Here is a 27,159-nt window from a genome sequence, read left to right as displayed (position 1 = left end):
TTTCACATGACTGTATAGTGAAAAATATATAGAATCATTTTGTCAAAAAGGCTCCATGACAGAAAATAAATAGGGGGAAATTGCATTTCTGCTTTTTAGCTCAGTGAGGCAAGAAATAAGCTTTCAACATTGAAGTTTTCATGCCACTTCCCCTTTTTTTTGTCAGCCACTTCTTGTCAAGTTATTTTGGTGTTAACTGTCTATGAGCAGTCTGGATAAACACCCCTTTACTGTGACGCTTCTACACCTGACATGAATGTTTAAAATCTATCACAAATCTATGTGATGCTTAGATTTCCTGACACAAATAAGTATATGTGATATGTATATATTTTCTTATATTAAGTAATTATTATTAGCCTATTTAGTGCACTTATGCAAACCATGGCAGTAAAATGAATGACAATGACATTTGAGTTTACAAATTTCACATGAATGTTTCAGCACAACATGTGTTCTCGGTGCTCCTGGGACTCATTAAACAACGCAGCTGGTAAATGCCACTAATGCCTTTTCACTACACAACCCTTATCTTATGAACAAGGCTAAAGAGTGTTGGCTCTTTATCAGACAACATGCACAGCATCCTCCCACAGCTGCATCTCTTATTATAGAACAATGTGGCTAAATAACTTCCTGCTATCATTGTTTCTGAGAAGTCAAAGGGAGAGGGAAAGAGAGAGATGAAGTTAAAAGTTGATGGACTTCTGTATAGCCTATGACCAAACCATTCAAAGGTGATGATGATTTAAAATAGGCTAGTGTTATTTGTTTCATCTTTTTGTCACATGAAGTGACTCCCTCTGTAGGTTAAAGATTTATGCTTTCAACATCAACGATGAACACTATCCAGTAATCAAGCATCGCAAGACAACAACAGCAATACAACCATATCATCAGATTCATAACCATTTAAGAGTCCTTGAAGTTTCTTTTCTTTTGAATAATGTCTCTGTAACTTCAAATCTCTCGTCCTCACCAAATACTGCACAACAGAATAAAGCTTCACAAATGAGCTGAACCTGCCTTACCTTCCACAAAGACTCAAAAGTTGAAGGGTAGTAGGTTGAAAGGGTAGTAGGTTGAAAGGGTTGTCGGTCAGAATTGGTCACATTAAAAAGCTGAGAGAAGACTATACTGAGGTCAGGAAAGACTTACAAGGTTTGTTTCAGCCCACAAACATATAAGGAACTCATCGGAACTACCCCACCCCCGCTCTGATCCGTTCCAATGGTTCAGAAACTGTATGTATGTGTGTGTGTGTGTGTGTGTGTGTGTGTGTGTGTGTGTGTGTGTGTGTGTGTGTGTACGATGAATATACTGTACTTTCTGTCAATATGGCCTACAAAATGAATTTCTGTATTGTAACTACTCTTTATAGCAACTACCACCCCTGCCTTGCTTCTGTTTCAGAAACTGTCCACCCTGTGTGTGTGTGTGTGTGTGTGTGTGTGTGTGTGTGTGTGTGTGTGTGTGTGTGTGTGTGTGTGTGTGTGTGTGGTTTCACAATGTGTTTGCTCTCAGGGGTTTATTGTTGGAGAAAAGCACCAGATGACTGCTGACAGACAGACAGACAGACAGGCAGGCAGGCAGACAGACAGACAGACAGACAGACAGACACACACACACGCACGCACGCACGCACGCACGCACACACACACACACACACACACACACACACACACACACACACACACGCACACACACACGCACACTACAACTAGTTACATCCCATCTGGGGGGGTACTCCATCAATGTCGCTAAAGGAAAATCCAGGCTTATTTTTGATCTCACGACAGTTCAGTATCAAAATAAACCCGGATTTTCCTTTAGTGACGTTGATGGAATACCCCCCTGGAATTAGACTAAACTTCACCACCATCATCATCATCATCATCGGCTGCCCAACTCCTCCCTTCCTATGTCTGTTCCCGTTCACACATGCGCAGTAGGCACTGTTTCTCCAATGACGTTGCCTTCCATGTAGTAGTCTGTTTTCTTGGACACTCCTAGCTTTTCCCCCACTGCACCGGTTGTTATTGCAATCCACCTCAAGGAAACCATGGCCGAGCAGGCCTCGGGAGCCTCCCGGTCACCCCAGCATGACGGTAAACATTGCTCTTTTTGGAAGTATGATGCTGTGGTGAAGTGTCGAGCTAATCCAGGTCAGCGGCCTGTGCGTCCCGGAGCTCACCTAGCTCCATCCCCCGGCGCCTAGCCGTCTCTGTCGGCCAACATTGAAATGTTTCCAATGGACATGTCCTGAAAAGGGAGCTAACTACATGGGCCGCATACATGGATTTGCAGACACTCTCTGTTAGAGTACATGCATCGTTGGGATTTGTATGATAGGAATGACGTTTAGTTGGGCGATCAATCATCGGGATAGATAGATAGATAGATAGATAGATAGTGTGTGTCAGAAGTGTGTGTTGACCTGGCTCTCTAGCTGTCTTTCATTGTTGTTTGGAAGTTGCAGCAACGGGCCGGGGAGTCTGGCTGTACACAGTGACCAGTATAATGTTTCTAAAAGTGTAAACTGAAATGGTTCACCTCTTGAGTTGTATTAGCTACGTAGCAAATCGAAGCGCGCGAGAGACGAATTCTTCAATATCTTTTGGATATTTTTCGTTTGGACATAATGAAATAGAGAATTGAATGACTTGTATTCCCAGTTAAATTATTAATTATGAGTAAGCCTATGCACATATCTGCAGCGAACTGGCTTAACCTAACTATTTGTTCACGTTGGTCCATGTGTTGTATAGCTGTTGTTTTTTCCTGCAAAGAAACTGTGATTTTCTATCTTTTCTGTCCCAGGCAGTTGTGCTCAATAATATCTGTCACCATGTAGTCTTTGGCTGCCGAATTATATTCAATAGATGTCAACTGACACACATTGTGGTTATCTGGGTCACGTGACCTCAGACAGCCTTTACAACAGGCAACACTGGCATGATGTCATTTCCATATCATTGTATATGTATTATATTGTTGGAGGCACTGAGATAGATAGGCCTATATCCGAAACTGGGCATACAGTAACTTGATAGCTACAATAATTAGGCTACATGAAGTAAAGTCTAGATGGCAACAGACCTATGATATTGGCATAGGGCCTACACTCCCCATAATGGCTGGGACTGTCCTGTAGTCATGTAGTGAATTATGTAACGTAAGGAGAATCAGGTCATTCTGAATGCAAACACATTACATGTCAAGCTATATGCATTTATGGCCTCTGCCACAATCAACCATTAACCAACTATAACTAAGTGTATTGCCTTATACACTCATAACGCTTTATTAGGAACACCTGTACACCTTCTCATTCATTCAGGTGGTGTCGAATGTTTTCTTGGCACACTTTGGGCCTGTTAATACCAATCAATCATCGCTTGAATGCCACAGTCTATTTGAGTATTGTTGCTGACCATGTGCATCTCTTCATGGCCACAATGTCCCCACCTTCTAATGGCTACTTCCAGCATGATAATGCACCATGTCACTAATATAAGCAAAAGTCATCTCAAACTGGTTTCATGAACATAACAATGAGTTCAGTGTTCTTCAGTGGCCTTCCCAGTCACCGGGTCTGAACCCAATAGGACACCTTCTGGGATGTGGTAGAACGGCAGATTCAAAGCTGTGCACGTGCTGTGAAAGTGCACCAGAAAGTGCATGATTGCAGGAATTGCATGATTGCATGATTGCATGATGCATCTTGTGGACTCAATGCCATGAAGAATCAAGGCTGTTTTGAGAGCAAAGGGAGGCCCTACCCAGTATTAGTATAGTGTTCCTAATAAAGTGTTCCGTGAGTGTGTAAGGATTGTACACAGCTCAATGAGACTAGTCTGTACAGTGTATTTCAGTACTAGGCTACATCAAATAAACACCAACAAACATCATCAAATAACATCTTATAGGGCTGATGATATTAAGGGAAGATCAGTACTTTTCAGGCAATTCATTGCACAGTACAACCCCCCCTCCCCGACTGGCCTAGGGGTGTTCACATTTCTGTTACCATTCCATCACTGCCTGAGTGAACTTGTAAGTAGCCCTTGATGACTTGAATGGTGTCAGTCCTGGCGGGCGTAGCTCGGACATGTCTCCGGTCTGTCCTCATGCTAATTCATTTGGTATGCTAATGCTTTCATTAAACACTAATGTGGTAGCCTTGGCTGTCCAGAGAGCTGCTGCTTGGTGTATTTGGTCCTATAGTGGATTGTATTGGAACCTGTAGCCATTATGTATAATGCAGGCCTAACTGGGGGGCATAAAGCAAATCCATGTCCCAAAGTCGAGCAGCTTTTGTTGGTCATGTTTCTATGAGACTACAACACAAGTTGGACTGAAGCCCCAGTCAAGTGACTAAGCATGACAGTTCCCATGTTTGAAGAGGAAAAATCGACTTCCCCATGTACCAACGTTCTACTTCTATTTTAAGACCATGTTTGGGGAAAGAAATGTCAGGATATGAGATATTACAATATTTGTGATCATAAACAGGAAGACATAGCTGGGCACGAGTTCATTTTAAAGTAAGGTTACCATGGCAAATCACCAGCCAATCTGATCATTAGGCAGTGGAATGTATCTGTGGAAATGTATTTAAAAATGCTTTTTTTTTTTTTCAATAAAAAAAGTATGGCTTGCCATGTAAGAATTCTAAAATCTGACTGAGAATACATTTTTGATAATTGGATTGTCATTAGGGCCATGCTTGAAATATGGCTTTGGGGATGCTCTGTCAGTGTTGTTTGTAAAACGGTTAACCCTGCTGTTCTTATCTGTGTATCAATTGTCTACCAGTGCAAGTCTGAATCTCTTGGACCAGCTCTCTTTTAAAAAGAGAGACTAACCTGTATAAATACTCTCTGAATGGATAAAACATACTGGCTGGTTGCACAACAATGTGGAGGGTAGAGAGGGAGAGAACTTTCTATCCAGATGTTTCTCTAGTGTTGTTGTCTTTCCTCTCAGGGGTGCTTCAGCAGCGCGTGGCCGCCCTGGAGCAGGAGAGAGCTGACTTCATCAAGCTCAAACAGCAGCTGGAATCTGAGTTCAACCAGAAACGGGCCAAGTTCAAGGAGCTCTACCTGTCCAAAGAAGGTGAGAGAACGCAAATCAAGTTTCAAGTTTTATTGTTACGTCATATTGCTTCACAAGTGTAAAAGAGTAAAATTCTTAGACTTCGGTTCCTGACATTGCAGCACATGACAATAAGCCAATAGGCAAGATAAGTCAAGATAAAATAAAGTGACAATAGTACAAGACATAAGTGACACAGTTGGACAAGTGACACGTTGTGGGAGACAATAGACAAATAAGACAGGATACAATTAGCAGTACAAATAGTAATGTAAGTATAAAATAGTACAAGTAGAATGTCATGAGTATTGCACTTGGTGGCAGTGGGTGTAAGAGCCAAACACTTATGTAACTGAGTTGAGAGTGAGTTGAACTCACTCCTCAGGGTCAAATACTGCCACCCGCGCTTGGTCACGTGTGTTGGCAAGTCAGAGGTTGCAAGTTCGAGGCTCGGTTGGAGCAAGTGGGGGACGTCTTCCTTCACTTTCTTCTGTCTCTCTCTCACCCTCCTTCCATCTCTCTTTCTTCCCCCCCCCAGAGGAACTGAAGAGGCAGGCGGCGTCTCTGGAGGGGGCCCAGGAGGAGTTGGGTCGTGTGCAGGCCCAGTTGCTCCTGTCTCAGGGCGACATGGAGACCATCAAGGCGGTGGCCACCGTGTCAGAGAGCACCAAGCAGGAGGCCATCGACCAGGTCAAGGCCCAGTGGCAGGAGGAGGTGGCCTCGCTACAGGCCATCATGAAAGGTAGCTGAGCCAGCCCAGCCCTGACCAGAACTCTCTACAGGCCATCATTTAAGGGCCTTGTCCTTGTCCTAGTCCTTGTCCTAGTCCTTGTCCTCTACGTGTCTTCTCCCATTGCACACCATCTGTCCAGTTGGTGACATACTTCCACTAAATGCCTGATGGTCAACGTTTGACCTAAATGTTGCATATAAACTGTTCACTTGCAAGCGTAGACAATGTGCAGGAGGTTTCTCTGCCTCTACTCTTCCTCCTCATCTTCTCTGCCTCTACTCTTCCTCATCTTCTCTGCCTCTGCTCTTCCTCCTCATCTTCTCTGCCTCTCCTGCCCTTCCTCCTCAGACACGGTGCGTGAGTACGAGGTCCAGTTTCACCAGCGCCTGGAGCAGGAGCGGGGCCAGTGGGGCCAGTACAGGGAGGCTGTGGAGAGGGAGATGGGCGAGCTGAGACGCCGCCTCTCCGAGGGCCAGGAGGAGGAGAACCTGGAGAACGACATGAAGAAGGTACGCCTGGTCACAATCCTACATCCATATTGCTGGATGTCCAAACTGAAATGCATTGCTTCTTCATCAAGGTGTCAATCCCCACAAGCCTCCCAAAGTATCATCGTTTATATATACACGATGCCCTGTTGCCCTGTTTCTTCTGTAGATACTGAATTTTGAGATTACTAGAGTTGTGTCCCCATTGATATATCGCTACCTGACCAGCTGATGTTCACTGCAAAAAGTCAGCTCTCAAAAACAAGAAAAAAGCTATAAAATGGGGGAAATATGACTTAAAATAAGCTTAATATTATCTGCCAACAGAACAGGAAGATTTCACTTGCCACGAACAAGTAAAAGCTATCTTAAAACTAGTGTACTCGGACAAAAAACAAGCATATATTGCCTTGATTTAAGATATTTCATCTTACATGGATTAACTTTTTGCAGTGAGTCCACTGACACCACATGAGCTGTGTCCTTCCTATTGGAGGTGAGACAAATGTCTCTGCTCTGATGCTTGATATTGTTCCTTTGTCGCAACATGTTGCAACTCGACTGCAAAAAGAATTATTGATTGATCACACCTGCTGTTGCTCCTTCCTTCACCTGAGTTACATCAAGGAACCCGTCGCCTAGGTTACTCATTGTGCTTAGTGTCTATTTGGAATGAAAATAATAATAAAACAAATTATATATATTTGCCTTGATTTGTAATCATCCCCCCCCCCAGGCCCAGGAGGATGCAGAGAAGCTGCGGTCCGTGGTGATGCCTATGGAGAGGGAGATAGCAGCCCTGAAGGCCAAGCTGACTGGAACAGAGGACCGGGTGAAGGAACTTGAGGCCTCAAAGGTTGGTCAATGGAAACTAGAAAAGAGAAATGAGTAGCACTTACAGACAAGATCTCCACAGAACGATACAACCCTAATTTGTGCTGATTTTGTGATACAGAATATGGCGACTTTTGAAGATCATCTAATGACAGATGGGCATAAAGAATATTATAAAAACAGTGGAAGTGATCAGGGACCAACTGTAGATATCAGACAGGGGTATTTTTTTGGCTTTTGACAGACTTGTATGTACACATACTAAATGTATCCATATTGTTATTCAAGGCCGTCAGAGACTATGGGCAGGGGTGTGCTCAGCCCACCCAAATGTGCGCCTTGGCTCAGATGGCTCAGATTGCACACACAGGGCAAGGCAAAGCAAGTAAAAGCAAAAAAAAAAACTAGCGAATTTCCAATCAGCAGTCCATTTGCATCAACTCAAATGTATTAGATGAAGGGAGAAGGACAGACTGAGGAGACAGACTGTCTCCACAAGCACTGCCCCAAAGCAGTACCCCCTCTGGGCTGCTTCAGCCCCACCTCACGCGGTTAGTGACTTGAGAGGCGATGCACCGTCCCAGCCAATATTAGCTTGCTACACAAAGCGTGCGTTCGGTGCTATATTACCATCATTCAATCCTGCCTGGTGTACCGCACATGACCGTGGCTGGAGTACTCTGTTCTGCTTCTGTTTCCCCTGTCGGAAATACGTCACTGCCAATGAGAGGGATGTTTTTTTTCTTCTTTTTTCCGTGGTTTTAACAACTGCAGCAAAAAAGCGGCACTCAAACGTGACAGGGGGTTACAGAAGCATGCATCCAGCCACATGTACATGAATTCATTTTTGCCAAGGGAAACAGGAGACTGATGTTGTAGATAGGTAGATAGATAGATAGATAGATAGATAGATAGATAGATAGATAGATAGATAGATAGATAGATACCCTAATATAGCAAGCTAAAACCGGCCCTGTTGTTATTGATGAATAATTGCATTCTGTAGGTAAAGGAGCTCAACCATGTTTTGGAAGCAGAGAAATCCTGTCGTACTGACCTGGAGATGTACGTTGCAGTTCTCAACACTCAGAAGTCGGTCCTTCAGGAGGACGCAGAGAAACTACGCAAAGAGCTCCACGAAGGTGACCCGTTTAACAGCTTTATTGTTGTCGTATTTTATGAAACATTTCAATATAGGAGAAGAATGTCTCTTCTCTCTTCTCTCAACCTTTCTTAATGTCAACCACAAAGTCTTCTGCTCTCTTAAGGAGCTTGACACACAACAGGGCCTGAACCTGAACCATATCTGTGTGTCTCTGATGTTTTCCTCTCACATTGAGGCCTTTCCAGCACTGTTACAGCAGCTAGGGTGGAGGAATAACCAGGCCAGCCCAGTGCAGCTCTGTGGTGTGAATCAGGGCTAGCCCAATTTATACTTCTGCGTAAAATCGACGGCGTAGCCTACGCCGTAGCTTGCGTAGGCCCGCAGCCTACGCCGTAGGTTGACGCGCACCTCTCCAAAAATGTAACTACGCGGCAGTGCCTACGCAACCGTAAGCACTGTGATTGGTCCGCTTGGTAGCACATGATTCCGACATGACTCCGACTCTCTCGTAGGCCAAAATGCGGAAGCCATGACAGAAATGTCATTTACTTTTTCTGTAATTACTTATTAATAAAGATTTGAAAAATGATGATAACCATCGTATTATCTTAGTTTAATGTCATTTTAATGCATCACAGAACTTTTATTTACAACAAGCATAAAAAAAAAAAAACGCTATTATGCCGCTTTGAGTACACCGTTCCAACGGAGCGCCCTATGGAAGCGTCAGGTACAGCCTTCCTATAAGGAGCGCGATTCACATTTACGAGATGTACAATCCTGTTTATTTAGAAATAAATGATTAGTTACAGGGAGCCCCATGGCTGTTCGTTGGGTTTAAATGATATTTATGATAGACATATTTAATGTAAAGTTATCTACTGTGATTGGTCCGCTTGGTAGCGTCACATTCCGACTCTCTCGTAAATGCGGAAGTCATGACAGAAATGTCATTAACTTTTTCTGTAATTACTTATTAATAAAGATTTGAAAAATTATGATAACCATCTTATTATCTTAGTTTACTGTCATTTCAATGCATTATAGACATTTTCTTTACAACAAGCATAACAAAAATATGTTTTTTGATCGCTATTATGCCGCTATGAGTACACCGACCAACGCGTAGCCGCGCGACCAACGCAGAAGTATAAATTGGGAGAGCCCTTGCGTAGGCTACGGTGTAGCCGCGCGTAAATTCGACGCAGAAGTATAAATTGGGCTCTCTCACTCTCTCACGCCCTTCTCCCCAGTGTGTCACCTGCTGGAGCTGGAGCGTCAGCAGCACAACCAGCTGAAGCACACCTGGCAGCGGGCCAACGACCAGTTCCTGGAGTCCCAGAGGCTGCTGATGAGGGACATGCAGAGGATAGAGAACGTGCTCTCCTCGGAGCAGCTACGCCAGGTGGAGGAGATTAAGAGGAGGGACCAGGTATGCAGACCGCTGGAAAACAACAGGGTTCCCACGGGTCCTTGAAATCCTTGAAAGTTTGTGAATTTGAGAACAAAAAAAAGGTCTTAAAAGTTTTTGAAAATAGACATGGGTTGGAAGTGCTTGAATTCCCCTCCCTCTCTCTCCCTCTCCCTCTCTCTCTCTCTCTCTCTCTCTCTCTCTCTCTCTCTCTCTCTCTCTCTCTCTCTCTCAAAAAAATATATATATTCAAAAATGTTTTACTTAACTCGTCAACTAGTAAATAAGTCTCTGTATTGCTTAACTTTACACATATTTCACAATATATTGTTTTGCTGTGCTGTGGTAGAGAAGGCAAGAGACCATCTAGTGTTCACACATTCAAGCCTCTCTTTTGAATTGTTGTCTGTGAGCGGATAGTTCCTATTATATAAATTCTCATCTAGATCTGTCTCAAACTATGCTGTGTTGGGTCCTTCAATTTGAGGGAATTGAGTCTTGAAAGTCATTGAAAGGTGCTTGAATTTGATGTTTCAGAAGGTGTGGGAACCCTGAAACAAGTCCTTGTGTCAGATAAACGTAACGTTTCTAGCCCATTTTTAGAATACTTCCAGTTTGTTGACCTACGTCCTAAAAGGTGAGCCAGGCGGTAGAGGAGGAATGAATCAGATCCAGTTCTGTTTCTCCTAGGAAGAGGACGAGGAAGAAAGATTCAGCCAGGCCAAGGAGCTTCAAGAGGAGGACGGGACGGATCATACAGAACCGTTAGAGGACTCGTTCCTGGGTCTGAGCATTGAAGAGGTATGGATATGATGTCAGCAAACCCTTTAGACTCATGACCCATAAATGACACCTTTGCTTTGAGAGTCTATTTTCTGTATGGAATGGCCATAAAGTCTCAGGACATAACTCCACAGGATGACAATGACTAAACTCACCGGTAAAAGGTGAACTTTACCACCTAGTCCTCTGAGACAGGCATGCTCTTGAAATGCCATACATGTAATTGACTTTTAGAGTTTACTAGGGATGGGAATTGATCAGATGTTATTGATATCGATTCCTTATCGATTCCTGATTTTCTGTGTGTGAAAAAAAAGTAGGCCTACAGAGGTTTTCAGCGTCAACGCAGCTGTTTTATGATCTTGAGTCTCTGAACACAGTGTGAACAGTGTGAACACCTGAACATAGCATTTGAACATAAATTTAAAAAATGAAAATAAATTAAATGGTCTGTAATGATACATCTATAGCTCAGCTATATATATCATCGACCTATAGGTGTTGCTATAGTTCTTGAGAGCAATTGCACTTGCGGGTAAGTCAGAAGAGTTGTACATGCTGGGAGAGTAGACGTAAATAACGCACTTCTAGCATAAAGGTACAAACTTTACGAAGTCAATATTTGTTCTACAATAACAAACATTACATGGTCCTTTTCTTAAGGATCTAACTTTGAAAACAAATATGAGCTATATGAAATATGAGCTATATGAAATACGAGCCAGCTGCCTGTAGCGTCTGAGCTATGTGTACCAACAATATCTGTCAACATCTAAAATGGATGAAATGGGAGAATATTTGTACAGCATTTGTTTTCTTTTAGGGTTTCTTAGTCAAAGAAAACATCTGCTAAGCCTGCCTGCGTGGCACTAATATTATTAGCATAGGATATCTACCCTCAGAAACGCACGTGTTCCTCGCCTGGAAAGCAGCGGCACTCGTGTGTAGTGTGTTAAAGGCATGGCATTCCTGTCATTTTATCCCATGTTGTGTCTAAAGATGTTTTAGCATATTGCTGGTGTTTCTACCCTTACTTGAAATGATGATTTTACAGATTTTAATTAGCATTATTGTAAATTTTCTTTGTGAAATTAAGCCACGCTTTGGACCGTTTTTTCCTAGACTCCGCCGTTATGTCTTCTTGTTGCAAGTTTTTGAACGCGCAACTGTCAGCGCATGCACAAAACATGCCTGCATCAGTAAGAGAATCGATAACGTTATTGATACCGATGCATCAAATACATTTTTACCGGTTCTCAATTGGAACCGGTTCTTGATTCCCATCCCTAGAATTTACAGAATGTCACAAACAAGGTATTAGTGTATGCAAACAAAAGAAACGAACATTTGCTCAAATGATACGGTACGTTAGTGTTGCCATCATAGTCACCAAAAGCACCTCTGCTTCTTCCCTCTCTCCACTCCCAGCCCCACACCAACCACAGTGTTCACGGCTCCATGCTCTCCTTAGACACAGACGTAGTCGCGGGGGGTCCCATGGACCCCTACAAGGACGGCCTGCGGCGGGTCCAGTCCACCGACAGCCTGGGCTCCTCTCCGGGGGGCCTCCTCCTGGGGCCGCAGGGCCTGGGGGGCTACAACCACAAGGCCAAGTCAGCCAGCCACCTGGACGAGTCGGACTTTGGCCCCCTGGTGGGGGCGGACAGCGGGACAGAGGGCTTTGGGGACACGGCCTCGCTCAGCTCCATCCAGCTGACGGCGGGTCACTTCCTGTTGACCAAGGACCAGGAGAAGGCCATCAAGGCCATGACGCCCGAGCAGGAGGAGACAGCCTCCCTGCTGTCCAGCATCTCCCACGCCCCGGACAGCTACCTGCCCCCCTCGGGCTACCGGCTGGTTAGCGACAGTGAGTGGAATCTACTCCAGCAAGAGGTTAGAGAGCATTTGAGTCATTTTGAGTCAAGGATATGTTTTCCAATACATACGTGTACTGAGTTCACATGGTTTCAATGGCACCACTAAATAAGTTGTTATTTGGTACTAAGTCACATTAATATGAGATTATGAATTTTTAAGTAAGTCATATTTGTGTTTGTATTGCAAATCGATTTGCAAGCGTTAAATCACCTTGTATTCCAAAAGTCTTTAGACTGCTAAGAGTTGTTTACAATTGAGTCTTGCATGGCGTTTCCTGGATTTATCTGAATCAGTCTTTCGGAGTGTTTTGTTGTGTGGTATTCCTGATATTCCACATTCATGACATCCTGTCTGTCACCAGGTGAAGAACGCAGGTAGGAAGCTGGGCCGACGCTGTGACATGTGCTCCAACTACGAGAAGCAGCTGCAGGTCATCCAGGGCCAGGAGGCAGACACACGAGACCAGGTGACTTCCATCATCAACACTCTGACACACACATACACATTACCCATGACATGTATAATCCTATGGATACTTTAAAGTGAAAGACACCAGATGTTTCCATATTCCTCAAAGAAATTACCTGAGGTTGACTTCACAACATCTGCTGTGGAGAACACTGTCTGTCTCTCTTATTCATTTGGTTCTGTGGCTGTCTCTCTCTCTTATTCATTTGGTTCTGTGGCTGTCTCTCTCTCTTATTCATTTGGTTCTGTGGCTGTCTCTCTCTCCCAGGTTAAGAAGCTTCAGGTGATGTTGCGGCAGGCCAACGACCAGCTGGAGAGAATCATGGGAGAAAAACAGGAGCTGGAGGACTCTGTCAAACAGGGCAATGAGGAAACCACTGCCAAGGTCTGTCCTATGACACACAGATGCGCACGCACGCACGCACGCACGCACGCACGCACGCACGCACGCACGCACGCACGCACGCACGCACGCACGCACGCACGCACACACACACACACACACACACACACACACACACACACACACACACACACACTCTCTCTCTTGATCTGACCTTAATAATGTTGGTCTTGTTGAATGTCTTCTATGACCTAACACAGTTTTAATCACAGTTTTCTACCACAATGATTGTCTGCTGATTTTCTTATTTCTGTATTCTAGGTCTCTGCTCTTTTGCATAAAGTCCAGGAGTCGGAGACGATGCTAAGCACACTACAACAGACGTTCAGTCAGGCTAAGACGAACACCCAGGAGCAGATGGTGAGCAGCAGAAGCAGCTCAATACAGGCTCTGTTCAGAACCACGAGTGTCTCTAAAACGATCTGTGCCAGAAGTCCTGTGTAAATAAAGTTAGCCGCCAAAGCGTTGGGACATTCCATTGCTCCACATGTCCCTTAGATTTATACAGCTGCACTCAATCAGGCCAGGGGTGTCGTGGTCCAAGAGCAGACATTTTTTCCCTTTGTTTGCCAGTAAATCACCCTTAAGTCGCTGTGGCCGGCAGTTCTGTTTTTACATTGAATCATCGAGACGGGGGGGGGGGAAACAGGATGGTGACACATTATTTGACAGTTGCTGTTTTTTGCCGTAACCCAGGCGGTGCTGATGCAGTCCAGGGAGCAGGTGGCGGAAGAGCTGAGTCGACTGCAGAGAGACAACGACAGCCTACAGGGGAAACACAGACTCCACGTCACCCTCCAACAGCAAGAGGACTTCAAACTCCCCACCACTGTGCAAGTACGAGCCCAAGCATTGTCAGTAGTCTCAGGGCGGCCCCCTATTGACTTTTTCTTACCACGGTTTACAGAAATATGAGTAAATCATCCACATACCATATGTAGTGGGGGTGATTTGGAGTCAATGCTCTCATGATGAGTAGCCTTGGCCAGAGCCTTGGAAGCCTTAACATTGCCCTTGAACCAAAAGGGTGTCATCTTGGTTTAATGGTAGATGGGGTCATCCACACCAGGAGACTGGTCTAAGCCCTACAGGTTACACATAAATATATACTCGATTATTGTCCTCTCCCGAATGAAGAGAAAAAAAAAGAGGAGAAAGGGGACAGTTTTTTCTTGTGCCTAATTGAACCCTAACCCTGCGATGGCGGTGTGCAAGTTGCCCCTTCTGCTGCCTTGCTTTCGTTGGGGGTGTCTGTAACCATTTCCTGTCTGCTCCAGGAACTCCAACCCCTGGTGCTGCAGTTGAGAGAGGACATCGTTGCGGCGCGCACAGCTGCAGAACACCTGGAGGAGAAGCTGAAGGCCGAGATCCTGTTCCTGAAGGAGCAGCTTCAGGCAGAGCAATCCCTCAAAGACAACCTGGAGGACACGCTGCAGCTGGAGATCGAGGGGTGCAAGGAGGAGATAGGTGAGGCTCCGTCTGCTACTTTTATGGTCTCTGGTCCTTAGACGACTGCAGTCGACTACTCTCAGAACCCAGAATCTCATCTCAGGATGTTGTCAGCAAGTCTCTACCCACCTAGTTTTTGCTGTAGCTCAACCTGAGCCCCCCCCCCACGTGACGCCCCCCTCCCGTTCTGCCCTGCCCTGTTTAGCTGATGAGAGTCAATTGCCCGGTCCAAGCTTCCATTTCAAGCACCTCTCTCTTTGTCAAAAGAATCCTCTGTGTAAAATTCACCAGATGGTTTGCTGTAACACTTCCTTCACCCCTCATGGTCAATGGCTCTGATCTTCACACCTGATGAGGTTTTTGAGTAAATGAAAGCAATTAAATGTCTCTGGACATTTGGGAAATAAATAAATAAATCCGTCCTGCAAAATCAATGTATTTGATTTAGACGAACTAACCTTCAGAGTCTAAAGGCCAATGCACACGGCGTGCAATTTTTGTTGCCGGACAACATTCGATTGCAATGCACACGGCGTGCGATGCAATTTTGTTGCACCGCAAAATTCCATTTTCAACTCACACCATTGAAGTCTATGAGAAAATCATAAAAAATCTCATGCGAGATTTTGTTCGGCCAGAAAGGTGTATTATAAAAGCCACTTTATTATTATGGGCGATGATCAGGCAGACATAGATTCGGAGGACGGAGACAGTCATCAACGAAAGGAGACAAACGAAAATGGGTGAGTAGCAACGTTAACGTTGATATGCTTTTATGTAATGATAGCAAGCTTTTTTGCTAAACTATAACTATATAAAAAGGTATGCTCCAGTCTCTCTCCCCGTTATGAGTGACTCAATTAATTTAGATAGACCAGTTGAAGTTTTCCCAATTGTCCCATTGTGATGCAATAATCCGTCGCACCACAAACTTTTTACAAAATGTGCAAAATTTGACAGTGCGATAAAACTCGCACGCCGTGTGCTTTGTCCCATTCAAAACGAATGGAATCGAATGTTCGCGGCGCGATTAAAATCGGGGCCGTGTGCATTGGGATGAGATTTTCTCATAGACTTCCATTCAAACTTCAAAATCGAATTTTGTCCGGCAACAAAAATCGCACGCCGTGTGCATTGGCCTTAAGAACACAAAAGACTATCAGAGTATTATTTTCCAAAATATGCTAGAACTTCCCAGTGATGCTAAATATTTTGAAAAATTAACTCTAATGTTGGTTGTCGCTGCAACTTGCTGTAAGAGGATAAATATGTTTGAAGGAAGTGTTTGGCACTGAGGGTGTTCAGCTACTGTCACATACTGTCAAAGCCAGTTCTGGTTCTTCATTGTGAAATTGCCTCTGTCTGTTCCTTTGACCTTTATCAAAACTTGGTTTAAAGGTTGTTGTTTTTTTACCTTTTTGTTTTTGTGCCCTCTGAAACATTTCTTTCTCTCCTTTCCTCTCTTCTATATTGGTCATTGTTGTTCAGACATCTTGGAAGGTATGAAAACACACTGCTTATCAAGCCCACTTTGTGTGTTAGTGTGTGTGCTGTACAAGTGTGTGTTTTTGATATAGATCAGTTAGACTAATGATCGTACTAAAACAGACTCACTGCTTTGCTTTTCACAGTGGTTGATGTCATTTCAACCTGTTCTCATAGTCCAGTCATAGCTCTGCATTTCACTATGAGACCGTTGCATTTGTATGGCATTAATGATGAGATGACATGCAAATTAACCATACTGCTAGTAATAACATGTGACATCATGGCTGTGTCAGTTTGCCGTCATCAGGAAGTTGAATTGAGACATGTTGTGGAGTTGTCATGATCAGAAAGAGGAGAATGGAATGAATCTAGGATTTAAATGAGGGTTTGAAGTCAAAGAAAGCTGCTCAACATCAGAGATTTTAGTACTTTGAGTACATTTTAATTAAATACCGTATTCGGAAACATTTCTTTTACTTTAATGTAATACTGAATACATTTGATTTCGGCTTGAGTTCCACTTGTATTTGTCAAATTACAAAAACGTTATATTTTCAAGACTGAACTATAAACGCTTGATTGCTCTGTGTCAGTCTAGTAGCTTGGGGGAAGTACTGTATGCTTGCTTGGTAGAAAACTAACACACATACTCACACACACACACACACACACACACACACACACCACTCTCCTTGGCAAAAGCGTTATCCCTTTAAGACTCGCCACACAGTCTTCATGCATTGTTGATGATGTACAATGCTATAACGCATGTCTGGGGGCATTGACATTCAGATTGGCATTGTAATGATACTTTAATATGGTTGTCTCTCCTCCCCCCCAGCATCCTTCTCCAGTCTGAAAACTGAGCTGGAACGTGTGAAGGCAGAGAAAGAGCAGGTACGGTGCTGTGGGCAGCCCTGCATGAGTCACTCGTCTCAATGTGATGTCAGGCTGCTTTCAGAGGTGTAATCCTAACACTATTATTCAGTGCCTGAAACCTTTTGGCACTGCTACAGTATAACAGTGGTGGTTTACAATCCATCACACACAGCAACAGTTTACCTATAAGAATAATATATTTAAGTGTACATACAATACATTGACATGTGTAATATGTATTTCGGAAAATATAGTATGAGCACTTATACAATGGTCCTGTTCTTCAGCATAGACTTCTTGTAATAGTATGACACTCATGGCTAATGGTCATCCATACTATTACAAGAACACTGCAAGAATCTAAGTAAGATGAAATGTCTTTAATTAAGGCAATATATATGTCACGTTCTAATGCTTTGATCCGCATATTGGGATCTGATGTAATGATCTGACTTTTCTTTCAAAAAATGTGAATACATTTCCACGTTGTTGAAAATCAATGACACATCGCTAGTCCACTAACACAGGTTGTTTTGTGAGCCTGCTAACAATGTAGTGCTATAGTTAACTAGGTAGCAGTTGGGATTACACACCGAATCCATTGCGTTGCAATGTTTTGGCTTGACTACCGAGTGTGTGATTCTCAACAACGGTGAAAAGTAGTTCTGTGTTTCAAAAGAAAAGTCATTTTGATTGGTTGCCGACATGTGGGCCAAAAGACTAGAACGTGTCACATATGCTTGTTTTGTGTCTAACCTCACTAGTTTTAAGATATCTTTTACTTGTTTTAAGAAAGTCTTGGCAAGTGAAATTTTCCTATTGTGTTGGCAGATAATTGTGCTTGTTTTAAGTAATATTTCCCACAGTTTATTGCTTGTTTTTTCTCATTTTTGAGAGCTGACCTTTTGCAGTTAAGTAGTTGCTGAAGAAGTAGCGTAAGAATGCTGGGACTAATTTAATAGTGTGATGTGTGCAGCTGGAGAGCAGCCTGTCAGAGAAGAGCAGGACGTTAGAGGGCGTCCAGCGCCTGAGCACCCGACTGGAGGAGCAGCTCAAAGAGGTCACAACCACTAAGGTCAGAGGTCAACATGCCCAGAGAGCTTGTTTTGTTGCAAACTCCCAGCCTTATTTTGTTCTCCCCCTATGTGATATGTCCTGACATCCCGTGTGTGTGTGTGTGTGTGTGTGTGTGTGTCTGTGTGTGTGTCTGTGTGTCTGTCTGTGTGTCTGTCTGTGTGTCTGTCTGTGTGTGTGTTTGGGGGTGGTGGTGCTATCAGACTGCCCTGGAGGCCCAGGTGCTGGATGACAGGGACAAGGCCCAGCGTCTGCAGATGGAGCTGGACGTCAGTGAGCAGGTGCAACGGGACTTTGTCAAGCTCTCCCAGACGCTCCAGGTAGGTACCAGCGCCGCACTGGGGTTACTATGACAACCAGGCTCAACCTCACGCACGAGTTGTTGTTTGACTGGGTGGTGTTGAATCATGTAGATCAGTGATTCTCCTCACCCCTGGTCACGGAGAGCTGCAGTAGAGGTTTTGCGCCCCCCAGCTCGACAGGGACAGATCTTTTGAAGATCAGTTGATGAATTCAATCAGGGCTCAGTTGTTCAGAGCGTTTCATCTGGATAAGAATGATCCTGGTTCTTTTCTCTGACCCAGGATCAGATGGAGCTGGCTGATTTCCCATGTACGACTCGAAACCAGCCAGATAGACTGGATCAGAGAAAAGAATCGCGGTCATTCTGATCCAGATTAAACGTTCTGAACAATTATCACATCACTGATCTAAACCAGGACTATGACATCACTGATCTAGACCAGGACTATGACATCACTGATCTAGACCAGGACTATGACATCACTGATCTAGACCAGGACTATGACATCACTGATCTAGACCAGGACTATGACATCACTGATCTAGACCAGGACTATGACATCACTGATCTAGACCAGGACTATGACATCACTGATCTAGACTAGGGATGTCCCGATCCGATATTGATATGGCATATCGCCGCGATATTGGTCCTGAATGCTGGATCGCAGATCGCACCAGAAAAAAAATAGGCAGCGATCTGGGGCTCGCGATCCAGCGTGTCACTCACGTGATGACAACAGTAGTAGTCAGTGGTCACAGGCATGAGAGTTGGCTAGTAGCTACCTGTGTGTAATCAGTCTGACAATGTCATGATGCTAGCTGGTGAAATCATAAACCATTTGCTTACGTAATTTTTCGGTTGTTTACATAGTCTGAAACTACAGATGGTAAGCTTTCAAATGATGCGTCATACATTGAAATCGGGAAAAGATTCAAGACGACACGAGTATTTGAATGTTGGTGCACCGAATGGGAATGCGACAGGAAAAAAGTGACTCTGACCAAACCACAACAACAAACGCTGCTAGCGGCTAACAGCTAACAGTGGTACATCGCTACAAACGTCTAACTGCGTTTTTATATCATCACAACATACTGAGAGAACATGGACATGCTAAAAACACATAACTACATTCTGAATGCATCCGTTTGCGCGTCTGTTTTCAGTTTAGCGCTGCCTCTGGGAGCCCAGCCCCAGTTCATCAGCTCCCTCACCTCCACTCCCATCTTAACTAGATGAACACACAGTCCTTGCTTTTGAACACGTCCTAAAACGAGAGTATGTTTACAAGTCATTATCACTTACTGGTAGCCTCCAACAAACGAGAACAGTTAATCCAATCCACTGATTATAAGTATTTAGTGATGGTTAAACTGTTTTTTATTATATGGACTGGGTTAGGGCTGCACGATTAATCGATTTTAAATCGAAATCGCGATTTGAAATGATGCGATTAGCTAATCGCAAAGCCTGCGATTTGCCTGCGATTTTTTATTTTTTATTTTTTGCTTTGCCATTTAGCAGACGCTTTTAATCCAAAGCGATTTACAATTACGAATTACAGGGACATTGCCCCTGGAGTAACTGAGGGCTAAGTGCCTTACTCTAGGGCACACTAGTAGTGGTGTGGTTTCAGGCGGGATTTGAACTCACAACCTTCCGATCACAAGTCCAACTCACTATCCACTAGACCACCACTACCCGTATGGGATACGTCATACAGCGCGTCGGATTCAACGTCAATGAACGTCAACGTCAATGAACGTCAATGTCAATGAACGTCAATGTCAATGAACGCACACGCACAACAACAACATCGCACGTGAAACGCCCACGTTTCGGTAGCTAGCAACATTCATGGTGGATAAATGACTTCAGCAGAGCCAGAAGCAACGATTTAGTCCCGAAGAAAAACAGCACTTCTGTTGTAAGTCTTTCGGGTTTAGGACGACAGATGTGCAATAAAAGCAGGTGTTGGGCACGACCTGTCGTGGAACAGTCGCTACATCCAGACGCAACGCCACAAACCTGTATCAGCACTTGAAAAAGTACCACGGGCAGCTCTATGACGGAGAGTTAAGTGAAAGTCCCGTAGCCCAGTCTAACGTTAAGCAAACTAGAGTTTTAGAGTCGTTTGCGGCTGTTACCCTGTATGAAAAGGGCTCACGAAGGCACCGTGAAATAACAAATTCCATCACGCATTACCTCGCTAAAGACATGGTGTCTATTAACACTGTGAGCAACGAAGAGTTTAAAAAACTAATCCAAACGCTGGATAAAAGATAATGTGATTCCATCCCGCACGTACGGAGCTGAAACATGTGGAGTACTATGCAACAACAACCGATCTGCGGTCGAGCCGTGCACTTACATAGGCCTACATTACGACGAGTTGAAGAGCTTTATCTATTTCAATGTTTACAGAAAGGACCTATTCTTTTTTACTGGACATTTTTACTAGCACTTTATTTAACTTGATTGCAGTATGTGCAATATTTAGATGCTGCTCCTGAGCCATAATTAAATAACCTTGTTTGTAGAAAGGTCCTATTTTATTTTCATATTGGAATTGTTCAAAAGAAATGGACACTTGAGAGAAACAAAATGGCAGCTGTTTAAAAAAAACATACATAAATATGTTGTTCCAATTCATTATCTTTTAAGTTCTCATCCTTGCATTAGAACAGTTTGATGGCATAAGAGCAGTTAACAGTTTGATGGTAATGCTCTCTGAAATTAGCCCATGATAGAAGGTGATAGACAGATTCATCCAATCACCTGCCAAGTATTTTTTGAAAGTACCTGCCCTTTTCCAAACAGCTTCCAATTAAGCTTTCCTAGATGGTTGTGTGAAACAAACCACCTGAGTCAGGTTAGTAATGCTCCATCACATGTTTTAATCTGAAGCTTGATTTTAAAGCAACCCAACTTTAAAGCAACCCAATGTAAGTTTAGTTCTTTCACTCGTAGCTCGGGCTGTGGGGGTGCTAGAGGAGGGAGCCTCTAAGTCCCCTGAAGACGTACAAACAAACTGCACGTTGATACGACCTTCCTAGCCGGAGATATGGCCACACTTTACAAAAACTCCCCCTTTTTTTTTTTTTTTGCTATTTAAAAAACAAATAATCGCAAATTAATCGCAATCGCGATATCTGTCCAAATAATCGCAATTCGATTTTTTCCCCAAATCGTGCAGCCCTAGACTGGGTACAAAAAACGAAAACCAGATATTGTTGACACTCCTTCGATTCTGCGACTGGTTTCTGGTCTCACCAGCGGGCTACACTTTTAAAAAGGGTCCTATAATTGATTTGCCATTTGTAAGAGAAGATAAATAGAATACAAACCTGAAGGCACTAAAACTAGAAATCAGACAGTAACTCTTTTTTTTTTCTACAATGCTGAATGCTGCTGTTTAAATTGTTTTAACCAGTTGGTCACTGAATACTGCAGAGTACTGTTTTTGTTGCTTGAATAAAGGCTGGCAGTCTTTAATAGCCAACTGTTGTTGTGGACTATATACTGGGGAAGTATTTGTTATTATTCAGGAGTAAAACAATAAATACTAATATCGGATCGGTATCGGTATCGCAGATACCTGAAGCCCAGGTATCGGTATCGGTAGTGAAAAAATGGGATCGGGACATCCCTAATTTGAATGTTTGTTTGTATCAATGTTTTGCTCAAGAATGGTGACTGCTAAAAACGCTGCTAACAGCTAGCGACTAACGTTTCGTTCTAAAACGAAAGTATGTTTACAAGCCAGGTATCACTTACCGGTAGCCTCTGGCAACAGTGAATCCAACCCACAGATTATAAGTATTTAGTGATCGTTAAACTGTTGTATATTATATCGAGTGGTACTTTAAAACTAAAAGTTGCCTGTTATGAAAAAAACGAAAAGCAGATATTGTTGACACCCCTTTGATTCTGTGACTGGTTTCTGGTCTCACCAGCAGCGTCACGGCTACACTTTTAAAAAGGGTGCTATAATTGATTTGCCATTTGTAAGAGAAGATAAATAGAATAAAAACATGAAGGCACTAAAACTAGAAATCAGACAGTAACTCTTTTTCTTTCTACAATGCTGAATGCTGCAGTTTAAATTGTTTTAACTTTAAACCAGTTGGTCACTGAGTACTGCAGAGTACTGTTTTTGTTGCTTGAATAAAGGCTGGCAGTCTTTAATAGCCAACTGTTGTTGTGGACTATATACTGGGGAAGTATTTGTTATTATTCAGGAGTAAAACAATAAATACAAATATCGGATTGATATCGGTATCGCAGATACCTGAAGCCCAGATATCGGTATCGGTAGTGAAAAAATGGGATCGGGACATCCATAATCTAGACCAGGACTAGGATTATCACATCACTGATCTAGACCAGGACTATGACATCACTGATCTAGATCACTGCTTTGGGACACACATTTTCCCATGGTCATTTAGTCGTGACCCACTTTTATAGAATTCAAAACAAGCAACAACATTTTTCAAAAATGGGCTAGTAAACACTTACACAATGTCATCATGGCCCTTTTTTAAGATTAATAAGCGGATGAGTTTGAACATCACAACTGTGCTGATCCTGGTGATTATTAATAAAATACATATCATAACTACATATCTACTGATCACATGACGGCTCCGCCAGCTGATTCTCTTCGTTGCTTGGCAACGTGAGGCTTTCCTCACGATTATCCAGGGTCACGTATCCAGTGGTCATCTCCATGTTCCTCCGGGAAGAAGTTGTGAAACAGCTGGCAGTTTAGTGAGATGCAACGCGTGAATTCTTTTCAGTTATTTAAAAAAAAAATGTTTTTACTTTTTTGCCCCTGTTTATCTCTAAAACGAAGGCTGCGATTTCTGTTCTATGTCCGAAAAGCGTGACAACACCTTTCCCCCCGAAAGCCAGCGAAGTTCCGAGTGATACGACACCTGTGCTCAGAGTCACACACTGGGGTTTCAATCCCATTTTATCGTCAATGTACGTTAATTCATATTTTACATTTGCGCTTTGCCATATTTAGCTACTGCTCGAATAACAGATGACAGGCTAAGTTCACGTTATTAATCACATTTTGACGTAACCATGACGACGGCTAGCCTACTGCATGTCTTTCACGCACGTCTGTCAAAATAAAAGTCTGACATCAGAAAACTAAGCACTAGAACTGTGTTTGGCTTTTTTTAGTGTTAATAGAAGTAGTTTTTTTGGACCACACACTCCACGGCCCATTCATAACCACCCACCAGTTGATCTAGAGTCTAGACCATCAGATTAGTAGACCAACAGATCCAGGCCATTGATTAGTCCATGATCAGTCAATGGGGGTCGTTGTTTGCCACACTCGTTGCTCTTTGTGAATCCAGTTTTTCCCTCTTGGAAATAGAGAAAGAAAATCGAAGCCACACTCACGTACTGCAAATGTTTTATTCAACTCACCATGGCCACATCTTCCCACGACATGGATAAGATGTTTTACCTTGCCTTGGCTTGCTTCAACGTAATAAGGCCTCACGATAGTGATGTTACTATGGCAACCATACCCTTCCCTATACACCCCCTTACCATGGCAACACCGTTCTTCCCTAGCAACCATATTGACCGGTGCTTTGCACTTCTTAGTCAGGTAATTAATCTACTTTACTCTGCCTGAAGAGAAACCCGCCGTCTTCACCATCACCAACCAGTGATAAGGGTGTGTGTGTGTGTGTGTGTGTGTGTGTGTGTGTGTGCCTGCGAACGAACGAACGAACGAACGAATTAATTAATATTTCTCTTTCCACCCCTCAGGTTCAGCTGGAGCGGATCCGGCAGGCCGAGTCTCTGGACCGCATCAAAGTCATCCTCAACGACACCAACTTGACTGACATCAGCCAGCTCCCAGAGACATGATACCATTGGCTGAAACTGCACTGACTCCTCCCTCCCGCCCTCTCCTCCCCTTCTATTTCACTGACCCTATGACATTCTCTTGACCCTCCCAAGCCACTCCCCCCCCTAACGACCATGGCAGTTCTTAGGAGGGATAAGATGGAGAGAGGGGGTGTTTTTAAGATACGAGTAAATCCAAAATGGAGGACAAAAAAGAAGTCAGCAAACGAAAAAACGAGTCCTTTTCTGTCCCAGGAGGACTTAGAGCCCCAAGGCAGGGTGACGAAGAACACTAAGAGGTTTGGCAGAGTGGAGCTTCCTGCCCGTGTGTCTGTCTGTCTGCCTGTCTGTCCGTCCTGTGTTTCTACTGTAGATATTGGACTGTCTATATTAGCTTAACCAAAGAGGAGTTTGTAGTCTTCTAAGGCACTTTTCTCTACAACTTCTCTTTCAGGTAATGGGAACACATGGATTTACAGTACAGTACGCTGTTTCTGCAAGTGGTTGATCCTTTATCTCCCCTCTTTGTTTTTCTCTTTCTCTCCACCCCACCCCCCCCAATCTGTGTAAGCTCTTTCTCTCCACCCCACCCCCCCCAATCTGTGTAAGCTCTTTCTCGCCCACTTAGTTTTATTCTTTCTCTCTCTCATGATTTGGTGTTTGTCGTTCTTTCTGTCATCCTGCTGGGCCTATGAACGACTTAATGAAGGAGGTTCACTGAACATATTTGTATATAACAATGTAAACAATTGACAGAATATACATATTGCATTAATGAAGTAATACTGTGTTACCCCTGCCCCCCCCCCCCATTCCATTATTGGAATGCCATAATAACCAGACCTGTATATTTTCTGTGGTCCACGTTAACAATTTCACTAAGATGTCCAGCTATAGCTACATTAGCTACAATCTTCTCTTTTCCCATCCTTTGCTCCAACAGCTATTTTGACCTCAAACGAGCCTGTGGTTTCTCAACTCTAAAATGGACGGAGAGTCACATTTGTCTTACGTTGGAGGCTATGTCCCAACAGTCTACACCTCAGGCTAGCCTCCATAGCTTAGGGTACCAGCCATACACAAAGTTGTTTCAGATAAGTCGTTGTGAAAAGGAGACGAGGAAAATAACCTGTTGAAGACTGCTGGAACCTAGTCCTGGCCTGAGTATCTTTTGACCAGTTATCACAGTGGAGAATCCTACTAATACTAATCCTCCTACAAGTTGGACAATACCACTGAGAAAATAAGTATTAACAATATGCCTTTTATGAAATCTTTGTGTGACTGGGCGGGATATTACTGGTCTGTTATTGTTGAAAGATCATCTGGTTTTATTGTCCTTCCTTCCTTCTGTGAGGGAAAAGAAATCAACACTTTGTCTCGACTTGGATTTGATGTTTGTTTGTTCACGTGTCATTTCATCTTGGCTACTACACACCACTAACAGCGACACTGTTGCAACCTTGAGTTGGCATGGACCAGGATCTGGTGACATCTGTACAGTCTGTCCATATCGAACACTACCCGACTCACCAAACACTGTTCCAAGTCTTAAGACTTCCCATGCAAGTTGTTTGTTCTTTAATCTAGTGAAATAAAAGTAAAGAGTAAATGATAGACTTATACGTCTAAGAACAGTTTCAGGACTAACTTCCAGAAGTCCACCTTTTGAAGTCTCTCCATCCATCCCAATGGACAGAGTTCAACCTCTCACCGGTCACTGCTGGGGGGGGGGGGGGGGGGTAGATGGGGGGGGGGGGGTAGATTTCATGCTTCCATGGATATCAATAGTGTGCATTAGAGGTTTGTCATGGTCATCGTGAATATGCCTTGTTTTTCCATTGCTAAACGGTTTCCAAGGAGATGTTTGAGTGTTTTTCCAGTTAAATGGGTCTTTTTTTTGTGTCCTACAGTGTTAGGGAAGTGCAGTTGTGTTACTGTCAGTTTACAGCACCATCAATCATTTTGACAGATAAGGATCATGGAACACTTAAGTGGGCATATGGAAGTGGAGTTTTACAGAAGGAATACAATTTGGGGGAGAACTAGTGTTACATAGAAAGAGGCCAAAGACATTCTTTGGCACCAGCTAGTTCAGTTTTAAAACCATTTTCTTTTTACACAGTTCAAGCTTCGAGAGAATTGTTTGGCATAGAGGAATTTATTATACATTAAAATCATCTGCATAATACAGACTTTTTCCCACACACTTGATGAACCTAAGTTTGAATGATTAACCCATTTTTCAAAATAAATAATGATAGTTCTCCTGGCAATGGTTTTAAATTGAGTTAAGTCATGAGTTTGTGTGGATTTAATTCAGTGTGGGGTGCACTCAATGGTTAATGTGACTGGAATACGTACAGTGCTTAGGGTGGTCCTATGAAAAACATGGAAGCATGACTCATAGTTTTTGACATTTTGTAAAACAATAGTCAGTATAGGAAAATTATTGCTACTGTGCTGCTTATCTTGGTTAATATATGTGATTTTACAGATAGATTGATTCAGATCACTGATTCTTTGACTTGCATGTATTACACAGCTGTATCAATTCGATACACCTATAAATGTCTTGAGTTCCTATTTATCATAGAATCCTGCAATGTTTGTCACACGTAGTGAGGATGTGAACAAGCCAGATTAACTTGCACTGAGAGGTAAATTAATGTCTATATGGCTTGTATGGTTGTGGGTGTGAAATGGCTAATATTGTGATTGTGACTTCACCTAGTTTCAAATCTGATACAGTATGACTCACTATGTGTGTTGCTTAATATCTTTGAAGAGGATTCTGATTGGCTACCCCTGTCCCAGAAGTGTGCACATTGCTCATTCCATTCTGTGAATTTAAGAGGATAGGATCGGTGGAAGCTTGGTCT

General features: G+C 43.2%; 1 protein-coding gene across 1 annotated transcript; it reads left to right on the top strand.

The window, feature by feature from the left end:
• The first annotated feature begins 1,970 nt into the window (after nt 1-1,970).
• rabep1 (rabaptin, RAB GTPase binding effector protein 1) lies at nt 1,971-25,838 on the top strand. The gene is made up of 18 exons (XM_080530322.1): nt 1,971-2,108; nt 4,990-5,118; nt 5,636-5,839; nt 6,179-6,339; nt 7,055-7,174; nt 8,159-8,294; nt 9,511-9,689; nt 10,359-10,469; nt 11,880-12,344; nt 12,691-12,795; nt 13,066-13,182; nt 13,462-13,560; nt 13,897-14,037; nt 14,478-14,667; nt 16,979-17,034; nt 17,993-18,091; nt 18,294-18,410; nt 24,197-25,838. The coding sequence occupies exons 1-18, from the start codon at nt 2,063-2,065 to the stop codon at nt 24,296-24,298; spliced, it is 2,577 nt and encodes an 858-aa protein (XP_080386448.1). The 5' UTR covers nt 1,971-2,062; the 3' UTR covers nt 24,299-25,838.
• Nucleotides 25,839-27,159: the final 1,321 nt, after the last annotated feature.

Source organism: Nansenia antarctica, assembly GCF_963989245.1.
Source record: "Nansenia antarctica genome assembly, chromosome: 4".
NCBI lineage: Eukaryota > Metazoa > Chordata > Actinopteri > Argentiniformes > Microstomatidae > Nansenia > Nansenia antarctica.
The sequence above is the reverse complement of the archived record's forward strand: the minus strand, read 5'-3'. Positions and strand labels throughout refer to the sequence as shown.

Excerpts from the sequence above, each read along its gene's own strand:
- rabep1 (XM_080530322.1), top strand. The coding sequence starts at position 2,063 with ATGGCCGAGCAGGCCTCGGGAGCCTCCCGGTCACCCCAGCATGACG. Across the intron at positions 12,796-13,065 it reads AGGCAGACACACGAGACCAG|GTTAAGAAGCTTCAGGTGAT; the intron begins GTGACTTCCATC and ends TCTCTCTCCCAG. Across the intron at positions 18,092-18,293 it reads AAGAGGTCACAACCACTAAG|ACTGCCCTGGAGGCCCAGGT; the intron begins GTCAGAGGTCAA and ends TGGTGCTATCAG.